Genomic DNA, 17,837 nt, shown 5'->3' with positions numbered 1-17,837 from the left:
GGTTAAAGAAACCCAGGCCCATGGAAAAGCAGGTGCCAAGGCCCTGTCACTGGTAAAAGCTTGATGCATTTAGGCAGTGGCACAGGAGGACAGTGTGGCTTTAGGGGAGTGCAAGGCAGAGAGCAGAGATGTGGTAGAGGTGGAGACCAGATGACAGCTGCATAGGCCATTGGGAGGGCTTCTGCTTTTTCTCCAAGCTAGTTGGAAAGTCAGAGGAAGATTTTAGCAGGGAGTGGCCTGATCTGACTTACTGCTGTGATGTCATTATTTTGACATAGGAGACAGAAAAATGAGCATGGGGGCACTTAGCGAGTAGTTGCAACAAGCAGGTGTCACAGGGTGCTAACCAGGATGATTCCAAGGATGTTTTTCTCCATCCACTGAAAGAATGAAGCTGTCATCAATTTAAATGAGAACCCTGTGGGAGAACAGAATTGGTTAATGGAAATCAAGGGTTTGTCTTTGGGTTGGTGAACTTCAGTGTTTGTGTCTCCCTGCTAGACAGTCTGATGGAGTTGTGCAGAAAACACCCAAGTAATCACATGAACTTCCTAGGGTATGCCAGAACACAGAGCTGGCTAGTCACTAGCATGTTCTTAAGGTACACCTCGAACAGGAGCCAGGCAAGGGGCTGAGAGTCCGCATCCCATCATAGCATAGAGACCAGGGCATCGGTTCCCAAGTCACAGAACAGTTAAGAGTTTCCCCAGTACTCTGTCTCCACTTACAGAAGCATGCTGTTCCCTTTTGAGACAATTGCCCTATTTAATAACCCTTCCTGAGTTTCTCTCTCTCTCTCTCTCCCTCTCTCTCTCTTTCTCTTTGAGGTGGTTTTTACCTAATCAATTCCAAATAGTGTTTTTAACTGATAGATACTCTTTGGCCCAGAAATCAAAGTTTTTGTGGAGCATCATTTTTTTAAAGAAATACTACTATTTGTAGGAAATTGAAGTTTCAAACATAATTATTGCTCAAAGTAGAAGTTAGTGGGAGAGCTGGCTGAATCTTCCATTATTATTTCTTTGTTCTGGGTCTTATAATTTCATGGTTGGCAAATCTGGTACAATTTATTTTGTGAAAAAGCGAAGAATGTTCTGCCATTAATAGACTGTACCTTCACATTGGATTTTAATTTTTTTGTCCTTTTCAGCCACTCTTTGCATTCTTAAATGAAGAAAAGTTTAATGTCGATGGATGGATGGTTTATAATCCAGTGGAGGAATACCGAAGGCAGGTAAGCTGACAGTACTGCCTGCTGTGTAATCAGTGGAAAATGCACTGTGACATTGTATCATCACTCATAGTCTCAGAAAATCAGTTACATCCTTGCTGCACCTTTGGGATGGCAGTGGTATTATCCACATGTGTGTGGTACAGCTCATTCTCTCTCAATATATGACGTTTATGGTCATTCCATAACCATATTCAAACTGTATTGAAAAGCTGGACAGCTAAGTTCTGTTTCTTATATGAAGACTGTTTGGCTTGTGTTGTTTATGAATTAAACACTGAAGGTCTAGAAAAATCACACTTCTATACCTAATTTTTTAGGGGTTGATTACTAATTTGCATTTTCTGGAACTTAACTAACAGTTTTAAACAGTATTCATCATAGTTTGCAGAGTCAGATGAGTTAGGACTGTTTTCCTGTACCAGTGTCTTTTCCAGGGAAGCTTTGACAAGTAGAGATCATGATTTCCTTTACTGTTCTCTTACATGGGCTTCATCTACGTGCATGTTTCATTGCTGTAATAATGGCAAGATGCTTAGTTCTTGTTCAGCAATAGAGTCTCCTGTAGTTTCTCTGAAGAGGATCTGTGCATGTTGTATAGTAACAACCATGATTTGTAACCAGATCTGTAAGACAGCTAGAATTATTTATAGTTATTATTCTGCAAAACTCTTTAACTCATTGGGAAGTGTTGTTCAATGAACTTTGAAAATGAAACCTAGTTTATATGGAAAGACAGTGGATGTTAACTTTGGAGAAGAATCTTCTAGTAACTGTCACCCCCATCGTGAGCCTGATTTCTATTTTTAGTGTTAGATCAGTACTTTTCATATTCAATAAGAAGATTTGGTGACCTGAACTTGGGGTACAGAGGCTTAGCTCTAGAACACATGTAGGAGGCAGTGCGTCCAGCTCCTTGCATAGACCAGGGTTAGAAGTGTGAAGTTTTCAAAGTCTGTGTTTACCTCTTGTTTTAATGACCTTTGATCCTGACCAGCTACACGGCTGAGAGAAGGATCATTAAAATCATTTTGCATGTTTCAGAGATCTGTAACATTATGCATTAAAGTATTTTACCTTATTTTTGCAGTGTTAACAATATTAGGGCCTTTAGTTTAAAACTTTTAGGTTGAAACAGAACAGTTCCTGTTTTTAAAATTGCATGCATATATGAACTATTGTAGGTATTATGTTCTAGACTGCCATTATATCCAATCTTTTTTTCTTATAACTTTCTGATGGGACTTATAACTCTCTAATTGGACTCAGCATCAGACTCAACATCTGTTTGGTCCGTGGTCTATAAGGCCAGACCTAAAGAAAAGGTACAATGTCTGTCCCCACAGCAAACACCCACATAGCTCACGTTCATGTGTGTATTTGTGCATTTGTGAGTATGGGGAGAGAATATTCCACCACCTCTGGATCTAGACCTTACTGGAAACAATTCTGTGGGCACATGATAGGCTGGGGGATGCATTTTGGATCTCCCAGTTACTTTAAAGTTCTGCTTAAAAACAAACGGATGTGCTTCTCACACTACCTATAAGATAACCATCCATTCCCCCACAACTTGATTTTCAACAAACTCATCGGAGGTGGCGAAATGAGCCTCCCCAGAGGGGTCTTCCTTTATTTCCCCTCTGTAACTTTCCTCATGAGCTCAGCAGCAGTTCCACTTGGAACAGAATGAAATAGTCACTCTATTTGGCGTAGTAAGAGAAAGTTGCCTGGTATCTTTTCTACCTTCACTTAGACCCAGTTTAAGATTTTGTAAGGTACCTTTCTGTGGCATGGGAGGGTGCATGGGTAGGGAATGAACTTGGGTTTATTTGCATTGAACTTGAGTACTTCAACAAATTTGTGGAAAATAGAGCAAAAAGATTTATTTTAGTACAAAACATTTTGAAATTCATGCACAGTGTTTCCCATAATACATTTTCCATAAACTTTTTGAAGACCCTGCATACAAGTGCTAAAGAATATGTTAACATGAAATAAGGAAGATTCTCAAATTTAACAGAATCTGAATTTGCAAAAGATAGTTTAGAGTTGTGGGAGCCACCAATGTTTTGTCTCGTGTTCTTACGTTGTCTGAATTATTTATTTGGCACCCTTATTACGAATAGGTGGGCAGTCAGCATCCCATGCTCAGAGGCATGTGCATATATTCCTAGAAAGAAGACAGGCCCAAGGTCAAAGCCAGAGATGAAATCATGCAATACAGACTTGGGCTTTCCTTCTTTCTTTCTTTCTTTTGTAATCCTGCAGGGTTTGCCTAATCACCAATGGAGAATAACTTTCATCAACAAGTGCTATGAACTCTGTGAGACTTACCCTGCCCTGTTGGTGGTTCCATACCGGGCCTCAGATGATGACCTCAGGAGAGTCGCAGCTTTTCGATCCCGAAACCGAATCCCAGTGAGTACTGCCATTAGCGTTTCTCTCTAAAGCACATTTGTTCTGTAAGAATGGTGGTCAGATGACCCAAAGTCTGTCTGCCAGGTACTTACAATCACAAACTGAGTAATGCCACCAGACATGAACTCGTGCTGGATGTGTGGAAGGAGGGCCAGTCTCTTTGTGGTGTTCACCTTTGTGGCCTAATATGTGACATGTGACAGGCTCTTGACAAATGTCGAGTGGAACCTACCAGAGAGGACGTGATTGAGTGTGTCAGTACAGGTTGTACATACACTCAACATTATTGTCACATTGATAAGCTGCCTCAACACCCTTATCAAACTGTAGCCACATGCAGACTCATTCCAGACAGTGTACCTAATTAGGCTTCACTGAACCCAGTTCACCAAGTTCCCGTCTGAGCCTCCAGTGTTTACGGACATGCCGTGCTATCTACTCTGTGCACAAGTTTTACTGGCCAAAAATGTAGAATTTTATTTTGTTCCTCTCTTATGTTTCAGAATCTGCCATAATAAGTACATTGGGAATTAGGGATTTTCTTTCAAAGAAATAGAATTTTAACATCAAAGGTTGAAGAAATTAAGACTCAATTTTGCTTTGCCTTTAACTTTCTAGTCCTGGCATTCCTATCATTAAAGGGCTATTAGAGATTTTGAAATGCTGTCAGCCTAGTACAATATGCACTTGCTTTTCTAATTATGACGTCCGTTCATATCTTCGTGATATTTGTTGGCCATGAAAGGATGTTCTTTAGCTCCTTTTATGAGAACAGCATGCTAACAAAGGTGTGCTCACAGATCGGGCCTCAGGACTTGTTCAGACATGTTTTTATTTCTCCGAGCCACAGTCTGCCCCTACCCTGGCCAGCTGTCTTGCCAGCAGATGCCTTGCCTGCAGGAGAAGTGGGTTAGGTTAGAATAGGTAGATGTTGTTTACTTCATCATTTCCTCAGTATGTATTGACTAGTTACTGTATTAGAGGTTTCTCTCTCTCTCTCTCTCTCTCTCTCACTCTCTGTGTGCATTTGAATTTCATGTGATTTGAGGCAGGAGAAGAAATGAAACAAGTGAGCCTAGGCCTCTGTGCTCAGCACACTGCCCTGATCTTCAGCACCGAGAAGGCATGAAAATCCACCACAGAGCAAATTAAACTGCTTAACTTTCTAGTTGGTTATTTTATAGAATTTTTGCACTCTGTGATAGCCACCGATTTCCTCTTAATTTTCCTTAAAAACATCGAAGCTAAGCTATCCATAGACTCCAGGTATTTGTAAATAAGTTAGTAAGTGGGGTAATCTGTCCTTTCCAGCATAGCTTCTACTAACCTGACTTTTGACTAGAACTCTCAGAGCTTTTCTTACACCTGGGAAGTGCATGTGCCTTTAATGTGAGATCATTAACATTCGATAGCTCTTTTTTAAGCCCCTATGAAGAGAGAAAGTAGTTGATGAGAAAGATCTTATTTTGTATGTAAATAAGGTACAAACCATAATAAAATCCCATTTGGATAATGAAATAATCCACATGCATTAATGATTCCATTGGTGGATACATATCCCTTTGTTCTCCAACAGGCTTGTTTTAATTTCATGGAATTCTTTAATGCATAAGTAATGCATGCTCTTTTTGGACATGTTAGAAAATACTGATAAACAAACTGAGTCTGCCACCTAGTGAGAGCGAGTGTTAACATTGTGGTACCCAGCCCTCCAGCCCTCCACACTCCCTCTGCGCGTGCATGCATTTATTTATTGACCTGGTCAAAAGGAGAGAATGAATTTATCATTTGTAACTGAATCTAATTTCACCACCTACTTTTCTACCTCACAGTATCTGATACACAACTATCCATGCTGATGAATCTGATCTGCCCACATGCCAGTGTGTAAATGTACTGTGATGTATTTAATCAGCCTTCTATTGTGAGACACCTGGATCCTTTTTAATCTTTAGCATTCACAAACAATTCTGTGATAAACATCTTTTGATGACTAAATCTTTGTGTTGAGCTTTCATTATCTGTAGCTTCTGTGTGTGTGTGTTTTTTTAGTAAGAGCAATATATTACTATATACTTGAAAAGCACTCATTATAGTAGGTACTGTGAAAAGCGCATTATTTGCATGTGTTAGGCATTACAATATGTATTCTATATAAAGAATAGTAAGAAATCTTCCCAGAGGAAAAGAGATGAGACAAAACAACCGATCTGAGTGGCATTTCCTAATGTGGCACCATAGAGAGAAGAGGTGGAAATGGAGAGCGCATTATCAGGGGACTGTTTTTTACATGTAGCCTGACTCTTAATGTAAAACTGGTGACCATTGTGGTGCATGGCTCAAGCCACTTCTTTGGATTTGCACTGCTAAATCTGAGTGCCTGGGGTTGAGTCCTGGCTCTGCTTCCAATCCACCTTCTTCCCAATGCTCCTGGGAGGCAGAAGATGATGGCTCAAGTACTTGGGTTGCAGCCTCCATGTGGACAGCTCAGATGGAGTTTGTGGCTCTTGGCTATTGTAGGTAGTTAGGGAGTAAACCAAAAGATAGAATAGCTCTTACTCCATCACTGCCTGCCTTCCCCCGCCTCTCCCAGTGCCCTCCTACTCTACATTCTCCCTTCCCAACTGCCCTCCCCTCCCCTTTCTCTCTTTTCCTGTCCCTCTCTCCCTCTTTCTTCTCTTTCCCAGTCCGTCTCAAATAAATAAAACTGAAAATTTCAAAATGGAGTAAGTAGAGGCGAGATACTTGAAGAGTACAAGGATAAAGTAATAATAATTTGGAACTATAATCACACTTATTGAATTGCCACACCATATTCCCAAAAACAAGTATAGTTATCATATATCAACAACTTTTTTAAAAACTGGGTTGGAAATGCAAAAAACAAAGCAAACAAACAAACAAAAACAAAACCCTTGCTGAGAGTCTCTCTTAAATAGTAAATCTCTTGCATGTGAACCACTCTATCTTCTCTGGGAGATCCTCTTGATCCAGGACCACCAGAGGAAGGGGCAGGGCACTGCTTGGAGCTGTAGATGGGAGGCTAGGTCTGGCCCTTGCCCAGGGCTTCCCAGCGCTGAACCTTTGGACAGCTCCTCCCTCCTGGTTGTGTTATTTTCTGAGACTTTCACATACTGAGCAGTTCCCCATCTCAAGCTCACAGTTTGGTAGTTTTGAGAATGTGACCTTGTTAGCTTTGCTTCCCATGTTGGTTTCTCACATGCTGTGAGCTGAGAACCCAGGCGGCAGCCATGCTGACTCATGCATGTGTAACTTGGAGAGCACAGTGTCTCAGCAAAGGCATAACGCACCCTCGCAGCCTTCATGTGGCCAGGTGTCATCCTGGAGCCTGGTAGCTCCTCTGACAGGCTGGGATTGCTTCGTGCCCTTGCCTTGAGTTTTCTGCCCTCCTGTGTTTGCTTCTGCAATTGAGACTGTTGAAGATATGACCTTTGGATGCGAGCTGGTCTTACAAGATAACTGCCTTTGCCTTTCACTTTTTGATAAATTTACTCACATATAGTTTTTAAAAATCCAGTACAAGCTACAAAATTAAAATATGAGTTCTGTTTCCTTTCAGTGGTATCACTTTTCTAGGTAAGCATTTAATTTCTATTAGTTATGGTGTCAAGGAAAAAGTCAGGATGGTCTTGTGATGCTGCAGGCTACGCTGCTGCTCAGGACCTCTGCATCTCAGAGTACCACGCTGAGTCCCGATTTGCTGCCACTCTGCCTGGGAAAGTGGTTGTGCCTCTGCCATCCACATGGGAGACCTGCATGGAGCTCCTGGCTGTTACAGGCATTTGTGGAGTGAGGACATAGTCAGTCTTCTCTCTTCTCTCTCCTCCCTCCATCTCTCCCTCCCTCCCTGTTTTTCTCTGCCTTTCTCTTTACATTTCGAATAAGTAAATAAACAAATGCTTTAAAGTGGAAAACACTGGTAGAGCAGTTGATTATGCTGGGTGTGTTTGAGTAGCCATAGTTGTTAAAGTACTTGTGACTGGGTGAACAGGCAGTGAAGCTGCAAGTGGACAGGATTCTGTTATACCATACTCAGTCACTTTGTGAATGGTAAAGCTTTCTATTTGTGTGCTTTCCATAAGACTTGGTTCCTGCTAGCTCCAACTGTCTGACCCAACCCTAGGTGCTCTCCTGGATTCATCCTGAAAACAAAATGGTCATCGTGCGCTGCAGCCAGCCTCTTGTTGGTATGAGTGGTAAACGGAATAAGGATGATGAGAAGTATCTCGACGTCATCAGGGAAACTAACAGACAGATTTCTAAGCTCACAATTTATGATGCAAGACCTAGTGTAAATGCTGTGGCCAACAAGGTAGGTGGTTTCACTACTAATGTTGTAGAAAATCAGCTTACATATGGACTTTGTAAAGCATTCTATGAATGTTTCTGCCTTGGCATATCAACACATGGATTTAAATTAACACTTAAGTAAATGAACTTCCTTAGTTATGAAGTAACTACCGTAAAATATCTTAAGCAGAAAGTGAAAACATTACAATCAAATGAATATAAACTTTAAGTAGACATGTCTACAGCAGTAATGAGCTTGAGATTTGGCCAGATTTTGGCAGAAGGTAAAATTTCTTTCGATTTCAGTCAATTCTGGTTGATTGCTTTCATGTATGCAATATTGAGACATCTGTAAAGAACTGTGGGAAACAGCAATTATTACAGATCTAGGTGTACAGTCTTACCTAAACAGCTATTCCTTCATACCCTATGTACTCATAAGTCTGTATCCTCATTTAGATAATGTAATTCAAGAAATGGCTCTATCCATATATGTAAGTTTTTCAACCACATAAATACATGTACACAAAAAATCTAAAGCTTTCAGAGAAGTCTGCCTCTACTGTCTTTTTGCCTTCCTAAGCAGAATATGTCCAGTGCACTCGATGCTGCTGAGGAGTCTCACTGCGGACCTTGGGCGCACATGGTAGCATCTTAGGAAGCTGCTGTTAGGAATACAACAGCTTCGAAAAGTTCACAGAAAAGGTGTATGTGAAAAGACTAGCAAGGACTCCAAATATGGGGAATCAAAATAAGCATATCTTATTGCATTTCCTTTTTCCATGAACTTCCTGAAGTACTCTCGTATAAAATTGGTGGCCTCAGGTTGGTGAGCATCTTGCCTTCTTTTTCTCCTTTGTGCTGTTTGTCTTCTGTGATTGGCAGCTGCCACTTACAAATGCTCACGGGGCCTGCCTCATATGTCTTGGCTGTGTTGTTTCTCATCAGCTGTCAGCTTCCATTTCATTGTCTTTGATTCTTCATTATCCCAAGGTCATTTATCTGGCCTCTTCAGTTATTCACAACACAAGAACCTGAAAGGAAAGCAATTCCTTGAGCAGCTGAAATAGCTTCAGGGCTTCCTGAGTGGGGCCCATGACATGTACATGCAGGGTGTGCCAGACCTTTGTGAGAGCGCGCATGCGCGGCCCTTCCTTATTTGCACAGGGCTCATCATCGTACACCTTGAATCCTGGCCTACTTCCGTCTGCCCCAGGCATGCTCTTGGACTGTCTGTACCCACAGTTGGGTATGCTTTAGAAATAATTGTGAAAATACATGGAAAGCCATCATCAACTTCAATCAATTAATTATAAGTAAAATACTTAGGAAAAATGTCTATCCTCGTGGATTATTTTCACTCTACAGACCAGGATTCTGTGCCTATTGTCCTTTATATGTAATTCAGCGTGAGTACATGTATAAACACAATATTTAGCCTGAAATAGATACGAGGTAACATTCATTTGAAGTATCTTGAAAGAATATCTTAAAATATACAAATGTGTGAAATGAATACCTTAATTATATTAGCTCTAACACTCATTATAGCAAAGGTAGAATTCAAAAACTGCAAAGTTGTAGTATTTTGAATGTCTTTTTAAGACTGGAGAATTAAGTCTTTATTTCTAATGCTGCTCGGAATGACAGGAAGGATAATGTGAAGGAGAAAAGCCTTACAGATCTGAGTCATTGTTGTAAAGACTGCCGACATCCCCTCTCGGCTCGCCGGGTCACTGCGGTAGTCATCTATAGCCATAGCAACAGTCCCTGGTCTTGTACATTATGGCCCCGGGTCATCTGTGTTGGAGAAGGTGAAACTAAAGAGAATTCTTGTAAAGTAACCAGAGAGAGAGAATTTGAATTTGGGGGAGTTCGGTCTATGCTTGATGAATTGACTTTTACCTTTTCGGCCTTCTGTTGTCTTTGGACCTCATTGTTTCTGCCTTGCGGATATTTAGAAATTTACAACCACAGATGCACCAGGCGGCATCACATCTTTTTACATTAGACAAACAGGAAGAGCCAGGTGGCGAAACGACATAGTACCAGGCTGCCTCTGTTTTTGTGGAACTTTAAGGTGGAACTTTCTTAGTGTGTTTTTTTTTTTTTTCAGAAATGTTGACAATGAATGAAAACGTATTTTCCTTCATTTTTGTCACATTTCATTTTTATTTATTTATGAGATGAACTCCAGTATGAAAAAAACTGAAAGTCACTGTAACTATTTAAAAGCCCCCTTTGCAGAGCAGCAGGCGGGTGACGTGTGCCCTTACCTCACAGCATGCTGCTGGACTAGGCTCACCCCACACCAGCCCAGCGCTGGGGGCAGCTTACTAGTTGAACAGGGCACACCTGATGTTCTTGCACGGCATGGAGAACCGGGACGAGGGGGAAGATGGCCCGCTTGCCTGCTTATTTCTGAGCTGATAATTTTGTTTTCAGAACAGCAAAGTGAATTTTTTGTGGCCTGTTCACTTCTATTGCTACTTACAGCAAGCTGTGTGGAAAGTTCTGCCTGGGTATGCTTTTCTCCCCTCAACTCTGGAGATGCCTCGGGCTCCCCATGCAGATCTCCGGGTTTGCAGTTCATGTCATAGCCTTACTTCTGCAGGAAGCCTTCTTTGTGACTAACCCCAGGAAAACAAGCCTCGCATGTTTTGGTCCTCCAGCCCTGGATACAAGTTTACATTCCTTCCATTGTTAAAAAGAAAAGGACACAGGCAGGCAGCCACTACACATTTGTCTGCTAACTTCCCCTTTCCTCCTGGCTCTCAGGCAGGTGTTTCCCTGTTTCCTTCCTACCAGCACTCCGAGGTTGGTTTCTTTGCAGGTCTCAGAGCTGTCTAACTTTATTTTAAAGGGCCATGGGCGTTTTGGAACATGGACACAGAACACTGCCAGATTCCTGAAGCATGCCATCTCTTTGTGTTGATGTAGCAAACGGGCAGTCCTCACCTTGGTGGGGAGTGAACCCGTGCCTACTGTGACACGCTGCTGCTTGGAGGCACTGCGCATGTCTCCACTTGAACCCTTTGATTCTTTGAGGGCTCAGTACGTACAGATTTCCTCTTCGGTGTCTCCAGACAGTCACAGGTTCAGCCGGGTAGACCTACTAAAGTGCAAGCCCTGGCTACTTCACTTCTGATCAAGCTCCCTGCTGCTATTTGTGGAAAAAAAGAAGATGGCCAAAGTGCTTGGCCTCCTGTACCTGAATGAGAGACCTGGAAGAAGGTCCTGGTTCTGGCTTCTGTGTGACCCCAGCCATGGTCGTTGTGGCGATTCCAGGGGTAAACCAGCAGATAGATCTCTGTGTCTCAGTAACTCTGCCTTTCAAATAAATATATTTGTAAAGGAAAGCTTCAGGCTCTGAAAGCGGACCAGACTTGAATTCCACCCATTACTGGGATATCTGGATACTTAAGCAGACTTTCTGTTTTGTCATTTGCAAATGGGACTAGTAAATACCTATCATGCAGTGTCACTCCAAGGGTTAAGTTAGGTCAAGCAAGAATCACAGTTCCGGGCCATCACAGGAGCTCATCAGGTGGTGACTGATGTTAGCTGTTCTAATGGAGTCTGGCTGCTTTAATCCTGTGTGACTAGGTAGTATTATCTCCTGTTTTGCAGCTGATGACATTGGAACTCAGAAAGGTTACACGCCTTGCCCTGCTTCACACAGTGCAGAGAGGCCGGCGCAGAGCTGTTGGCCTGGGCTTGTTTGACTGCAAAGCCTGTGATTTTTCTCTAACACTTCCTGTTCTCTAAGAGTATTGTTAGGAAACAGGGGATGCCTGCTCCCTTAAGGAATGCATATTGACTATGAAATTGATGGAGGAGGATGACCTTTTAGAACATACTCTTGCTTTTCCAAATCCAAGAGGAGAGCCAGTAATTGTAGGGTATTTTGAAACCGAGGGTTTTGTTTTTTGTTTTTTTTTTTTTTTCCTTTCACAGAGATAAATTCCCCAGGAAATTTCCAGCCTTCCATCTTCTTTCCAGTTCAAAGTATGAATAATGTCATAGGGGCTTAATGTTGAATAGAGGTCATATCAATGGTTTATTTAAATTAGAGGGTTTGGATTAAGATATGAAAGACAAATAACTTTCAAAACATTTATGTAAGTTCCCAATAAAATAGACAATCTGACTTATTGTTGTCTATCTTGTTATTTCTCAGGCAACAGGAGGAGGATATGAAAGTGATGATGCATATCATAATGCTGAACTTTTCTTCTTGGACATTCACAATATTCATGTTATGCGGGAATCTTTAAAAAAGGTCAAAGACATTGTTTATCCTAATGTAGAAGAATCTCATTGGTTGTCAAGTTTGGAGTCTACTCATTGGCTTGAACATATCAAGGCAAGTATATGAACATGTGTATGTATATATGTACTTTTGAGATTTGTGAGTATGTGAAAAAGTAATGGAACAGGATTAGAAATTCCTCATGTATTGAAAAATTGAACACTGAAAGATAAACTATTTGTAGATGACTACATTTGACAGTTGGGCGTTTCATTATAACTTGCCTAAAGAGCTCACACTATTACTGCAGCATGTTTTTAGAGCTTGGAGACATTTCTCGTTTCATCTTGTCATGGTAAGTCATATTGTCCTTCATGCAGGTTTATTTAGGAGTAGTCAACTTATTATCCAACCTTCCTGCGGATGACCCCCCCACAGCCTAGATGAGAGTGGCCTATTGGAAACTGATCTCAGACTGTCTTAAAGCGTGGGTTTTGTGGGTTTTGCTCAGTCTTTCGTCCTGAAGATACCAGAAATCCTAATTTCTTTTCAAAGTTAAAGTACTGGAAGCTATCTAAAAGAAATAATGCTTTTAAAAACCTTTTCATTCTGTAAATAAGCAAAGCCAGCATTACATAGGTGAATTATTAAGACATATTAATCTATTCATCTTTTGTTTTCCAACTTGATGTGAGTCATATTATTTTTTCTGCCATTTTTCCTTAATTATCATAAAAATGAATTGGAGAAATATATAGTCATGACTAACTGTAATGTGGTCTCCTGCATGGGATCCTGGAACAGAAAAAAGGACTTTAGGGAAACTTAGAAAATATGACCAAAGTATAGATTTTAGTAAGTTAATACTGCTTCAGTTTTGGTTCACTCATTCTAACAAATGCAGCATACCTTTGCAACTTTTCTATAAATCTAAAACCTATCTAAAATAAAACACAAATTTGGAGAAAAAAAGTGTTACATGATGAAAACAAAACAAGTGTTGGGGGGGTTTACAAGCTTTTGGTGTGTATGACATGTTAGACTGTGAATAGGGAAACATTTTCAGATGTATTTCTTGGCCTTAAAGAGGTTCATGTTTGGTTGAAGGAATGCTTTATATGTTCAAAAAGAAACTTACTATTCAGGCCTGGCAGTGTGGCCTAGCAGCTAAAGTCCTCACCTTGAACGTGCCGGGATCCCATATGGGCGCTGGTTCTAATCCCGGTGCTGCACTTCCCATCCAGCTCCGTGCTTGTGGCCTGGGAAAAACAATGCTTTGGGATCCTGCACCCATGTGGGAGAACTGGAGAAAGTTCCTGGCTCCTAGCTTCGGATCGGCACAGCACCGGCCGTTGCAGTCACTTGGGGAATGAATCATCGGATGGGGGATCTTCCTCTCTATTTCTCCTCCTCTCTGTAGATCTGACTTTGTAATAAAAATAAAATAAATCTTAAAAAAAGAAAAGAAACATACTATTCAAAGGACACTGTGTTACATACCCAAGAGGGCTTTTTTAGTTGCTGGAAGGAACAGATACTTTGCCCTTTGGTGGGACTTGATTTGGTTCTTGTAGAAATTGAAGGGACAGGAGATTGTATTCTGGAAAAAGAGAATGGCCTTGTCAGAAGCCAGAGGTGGATGTGGATGTGGCTGACTGACCAAGGTGAATATCTTTGTAGTTAGAGGTCAACCTAGAGGTTTGGGAAAGGGTTAAGCAATCAGTGGCGTTGCTGGTCAAGGGAGGCAGTGAGGAGCCCCAAGAGGATGTAGAATAGCAACATATTTTAGGGAACTATTGTGATAGCTTCCTAGATAATAGAGGGAAGAATGTGAAGTCAGAGGAAGCAGAGCCCTTTTGAGAATGCTGAGAAGAAGGGAGAATAATGGCCTCTGTTCAAATCTTGCCAGTATGGGGGCCAGGAGACGCTGAAAGGGAGTCAGGTGTTTCCAAGGAAGAGTCTGTGCCATTTGGTGATGGCTAGACGTAGATGTAAAGAAATACAAAGTGAAGCCAGGAGTGTGAGCCTAGCTGACAAAATGCTGCCACTGTTTTGAGGATAAAGAGTAAACCAGATGGGGACATTGACCAAGGGAAATACTGTGCATTTGAGGTGGTAGTGAGCCATCCTTTGGTGGTGTCTAGCAAGCAGGTCCACTGAGCTCCTAGCAGGAGCCAGGCATTAGGAAGAGGCTGGAGAAAGGTAGGGTCTCATCCAGCAGCCCAGGCACCTGAGGGATCCAGCGGGCAAAGGCATCTGCAGATGGGAGTAGACTGAAGGGAAAAGGACAGTGCTGTGTAAGGCCCTGGGAGGTTCTATACTTTTATCCATAGTGAGGAGAACACAAAAGAAATGAAAGCTGTTACTGTTTCCTCAGGACACCTAGAAGCCCAGAGGCAGCAGCCATGTGGGCAGGGGAGCCAACATGTGTCAGTAGTTTGGATTTAGAGTAGATGAGACAATTGGTCCCTCACTCCCCCAGAAAACTGTGGGGCAAGAATCTGTTCCTTGCCTCTTCCAGTTCCTGCCTCAATTTACCTCTGCCTCTGTGATCACATTGCCTTCTCATCTTCTGTCTGACTCGTATCAGAATCCTTATGATGTGATTGATGGGTAATCCAGTTTAGTGTCCCCATCTTGAAGTCATTCATCTGATTGCTTCAGAGAAGTCCTCATTGTCATACAGGGTAGTAGTCGTCACAAATTCCCAGCTGAGCACAAGCACTCGGGCTGTTTGATAAAGACGTGGCACCTGCGTGCTAGGGAAATGGTCCCGCCACTTCATAAGTAAAATCAGGGCAAGCCTTTTGCAGTGAGAAGACCTGCACCGTCCAGATGCCTCCCTAGTCCTCACTCCAGCACCCCAACAGCCCCAGTAGGATGGAAGAACCCTGTGATGTCTGCCACTCACATTTTTTTTTTTTTTTTTTTTAAAGATTTATTTTTATTATTTTTTCATTGGAAAGGCGGATATACAGAGAGGAGAGACAGAGAGGAAGATCTTCCATCCGATGATTCACTCCCCAAGTGAGCGCAACGGGCCGATACTATGCCGATCCGAAGCCAGGAGCCTCTTCCGGGTCTCCCATGCGGGTGCAGGGTCCCAAAGCCTTGGGCCGTCCTCGACTGCTTTCCCGGGCCACAGGCAGGGAGCTGGAAAGGAAGCGGGGCTGCCGGGATTAGAACCGGCGCCCATATGGGATCCCGGGCGTGCAAGGCGAGGACTTAACCACTTGCGCCACCGCGCCGGGCCCTGCCACTCACATTTTATCATTGTGCTTTTCAGTATCCTTCCCTTCTAGTGCTTCATGAAGTGACAAATCAATCTGTGCTGCTTGGCTGGCTCTCTGGCTGCAAGCATGCATTGAACATATGCTCGGTGTTTTAGTACTCTATAGGGTTTATCTTTTAGCTCAAGACAAGCTGGTATAGGTACCGCTCCTCTCTTCACATTCAAGAGAGCAACTCTCGTTGCATAATGGGCCCACAAAGAGATGTCAGACAGGATGGACTGCAGTTGCAAGCCCAGGCATTTGGTCATAGGGCCAGTGACCTTAACCATGGCCTTGTGTGCTGTTGAGCAGCTGCTGTCTCCTCTCCTTGGTGACAAGTCCAATAGATTATCACTCCATCCAGGTTATTGAAGAGTTTTCAGTGATGTATTTTTGAAAATCCAATTTTGTTCTACTAGGTAATTGTTTAGCTGATCCCTTCAGAAGTGATTATGAAAATTCTTCATTTGAAAAGAGATCTTTAAAAAAATGACCAAGAATCAGTGTCTTTTCTATCAAAAGTGAAGGAAGTGTCTGGGTTGAGAGTGACCCTCTGGAGAGTGTGGTAGAGCCTCAACTTCACTGGGTTAGACTTGTGCCCTTTCTCCAGAAGCGCTTCAAGTTAGAATTACAAACAGGATGGCAAGGGTAACACCTGACATGCTTGAGGAAACAAGCTGCACTAGCTTTTAGAAGCAGTGAGTTTTGTGCAAGGGCCAGTCCTCACATCCTGTAGCTGCCTTCCTTCTGAGCACTGTTTTGCTCATTTATCTTTATTTAGTTGCTATTACTGTAAAAACAAGGAAGTTACATTTCTTGAAAAATGTGCTGCGTATCACATCTTTCGCTTGGTTAGACTTTTCTTTGAATTGATTAAGACAGTTTAATTATGAGAAGATATTTATGTAAAGTTATGCAAAGTTTCTATTAAAGGCTAAACTAGGGAGACAGGAAATAAATCCCTGGTTGCCTAGGCTGAGGGTGGGATCAGAGACTGGCCTGAGACAGCGCTAGGAGCACTCTACAACTGGGTGTCTGTGATTGCACAACCGTATGAATTTATGAAGTCTGGGATACGTGCTCAACACAGTACTTCGCAACATTTGCAATGCATCTGTCATATCAGAGTGTCCCTTCCAGCCCGTGCGCCTCCATTTTTTACGTAGCTTCCTACTGGTACACAGCCTGGTTATTGGGGTTCCTAGCACTCATGCAGAAGACTGGTATGGGGGTTTATGTTCCTGGCTTTACCTAGCCTCCGTTCTGCCTGTAGTGGGCCTTGGGAGTGAACCAACAGATAAAAGCTATTTCCCTCCCTCCTTCAACCTTACTTCTCAAATAGAAATTCGTCTTTAAAAGTACTAAATCTTTTAAAACTGCACACTTATGGGTAGAGTCTGTTGTCACGTACGTCTACAAATACCTGAATTATCAAAAAATTATATTAGAATAATCATTTTTGGAGTGATAAATTTAGTGGTACTTATCTCAAATTTTTAATAGAAGGTGATCACTTTATCATTAGAGTAGGTGTTCTGTGACTTTTAAGCCAAATCAGAATTCATACAAGAATAGCTTCATGAAAAAAATTAGATGAGATAGATTTACTTTAGTACAAAAAAATTTGAAATCTATGTATAGTTTTTTATAATATGCATTTTCCACAAATAAGTTGCTGACCTTGTATGCATGGGTTTAGAAATTCTCAGATGAACATAATCTATCTTTTAATCCTCTCATGCCACAGACTTTTTGAAGTACTCTCATGTTTCATCATTTTAAAGTTAATGCCCCTTGCGTCAGGCCTTTAAGGCTCAGGGCTAGATCTGTTGGGCCAATGTCTCTTACGTGATCGTTCTTGCAGGCCGAACTGTGTCCTGAAAATTGATATATTGAGGTCCTGACCCCCAGGATATTTCAGTGTGACCTTCCTTGGAGACTGGCTCTTTGCACGTGTAATTATTGAGATGATACTGTGCTCGAGTTAGAGGGGTCTTTCACACATGTGTGAGGTTGGAGCACAGAGCCAGGTGCATAGGGAGAACACCGTATGAAGGCTGGCAGGCTCTGGCACAGTCACAGTGGGGCAGAGGCTAGGAGACAGCCTGGAATCCATGTCTGGTGCCTTGTCGGGAGTGTGGCCCTGCCAGGACCCTGACAGCAGATGTCTAGCTTCCCACAGTTGCTAAAGCCCCTCCGCCTGGGAGGCAGTTGTGACATCCCTCCATACCATTGTCATCAGATCCATGAAAATACGTCTTCAGTGCGGTTCTTTTCTGGGTGTGTCTGGTTTTTTCTGTTTTCAGCTTTTTTTTTTTTCTGCCCAGGCACTTTGGAATGTTGTTCCTGT

General features: G+C 42.2%; 1 protein-coding gene across 5 annotated transcripts in view; it reads left to right on the top strand.

The window, feature by feature from the left end:
* MTM1 (myotubularin 1) overlaps positions 1–17,837 on the top strand; it is a 91,194-nt gene that overhangs the window by 62,020 nt on the left and 11,337 nt on the right. For all 5 annotated transcript variants that reach the window (XM_041000133.1, XM_041000136.1, XM_041000135.1 and 2 more), the window contains 4 exons: positions 1,151–1,234; positions 3,503–3,652; positions 7,797–7,985; positions 12,144–12,329. In XM_041000133.1, the coding sequence (XP_040856067.1) occupies positions 1,151–1,234; positions 3,503–3,652; positions 7,797–7,985; positions 12,144–12,329 (609 nt within the window). The remainder of the gene's footprint in view (positions 1–1,150; positions 1,235–3,502; positions 3,653–7,796; positions 7,986–12,143; positions 12,330–17,837) is intronic.

This window comes from Ochotona curzoniae, unplaced genomic scaffold (assembly GCF_017591425.1).
Source record: "Ochotona curzoniae isolate NIBS_2020 unplaced genomic scaffold, NIBS_Ocur_1.0 scaffold_1852, whole genome shotgun sequence".
In the NCBI taxonomy this organism is placed as follows: domain Eukaryota; kingdom Metazoa; phylum Chordata; class Mammalia; order Lagomorpha; family Ochotonidae; genus Ochotona; species Ochotona curzoniae.
The sequence above is the reverse complement of the archived record's forward strand: the minus strand, read 5'-3'. Positions and strand labels throughout refer to the sequence as shown.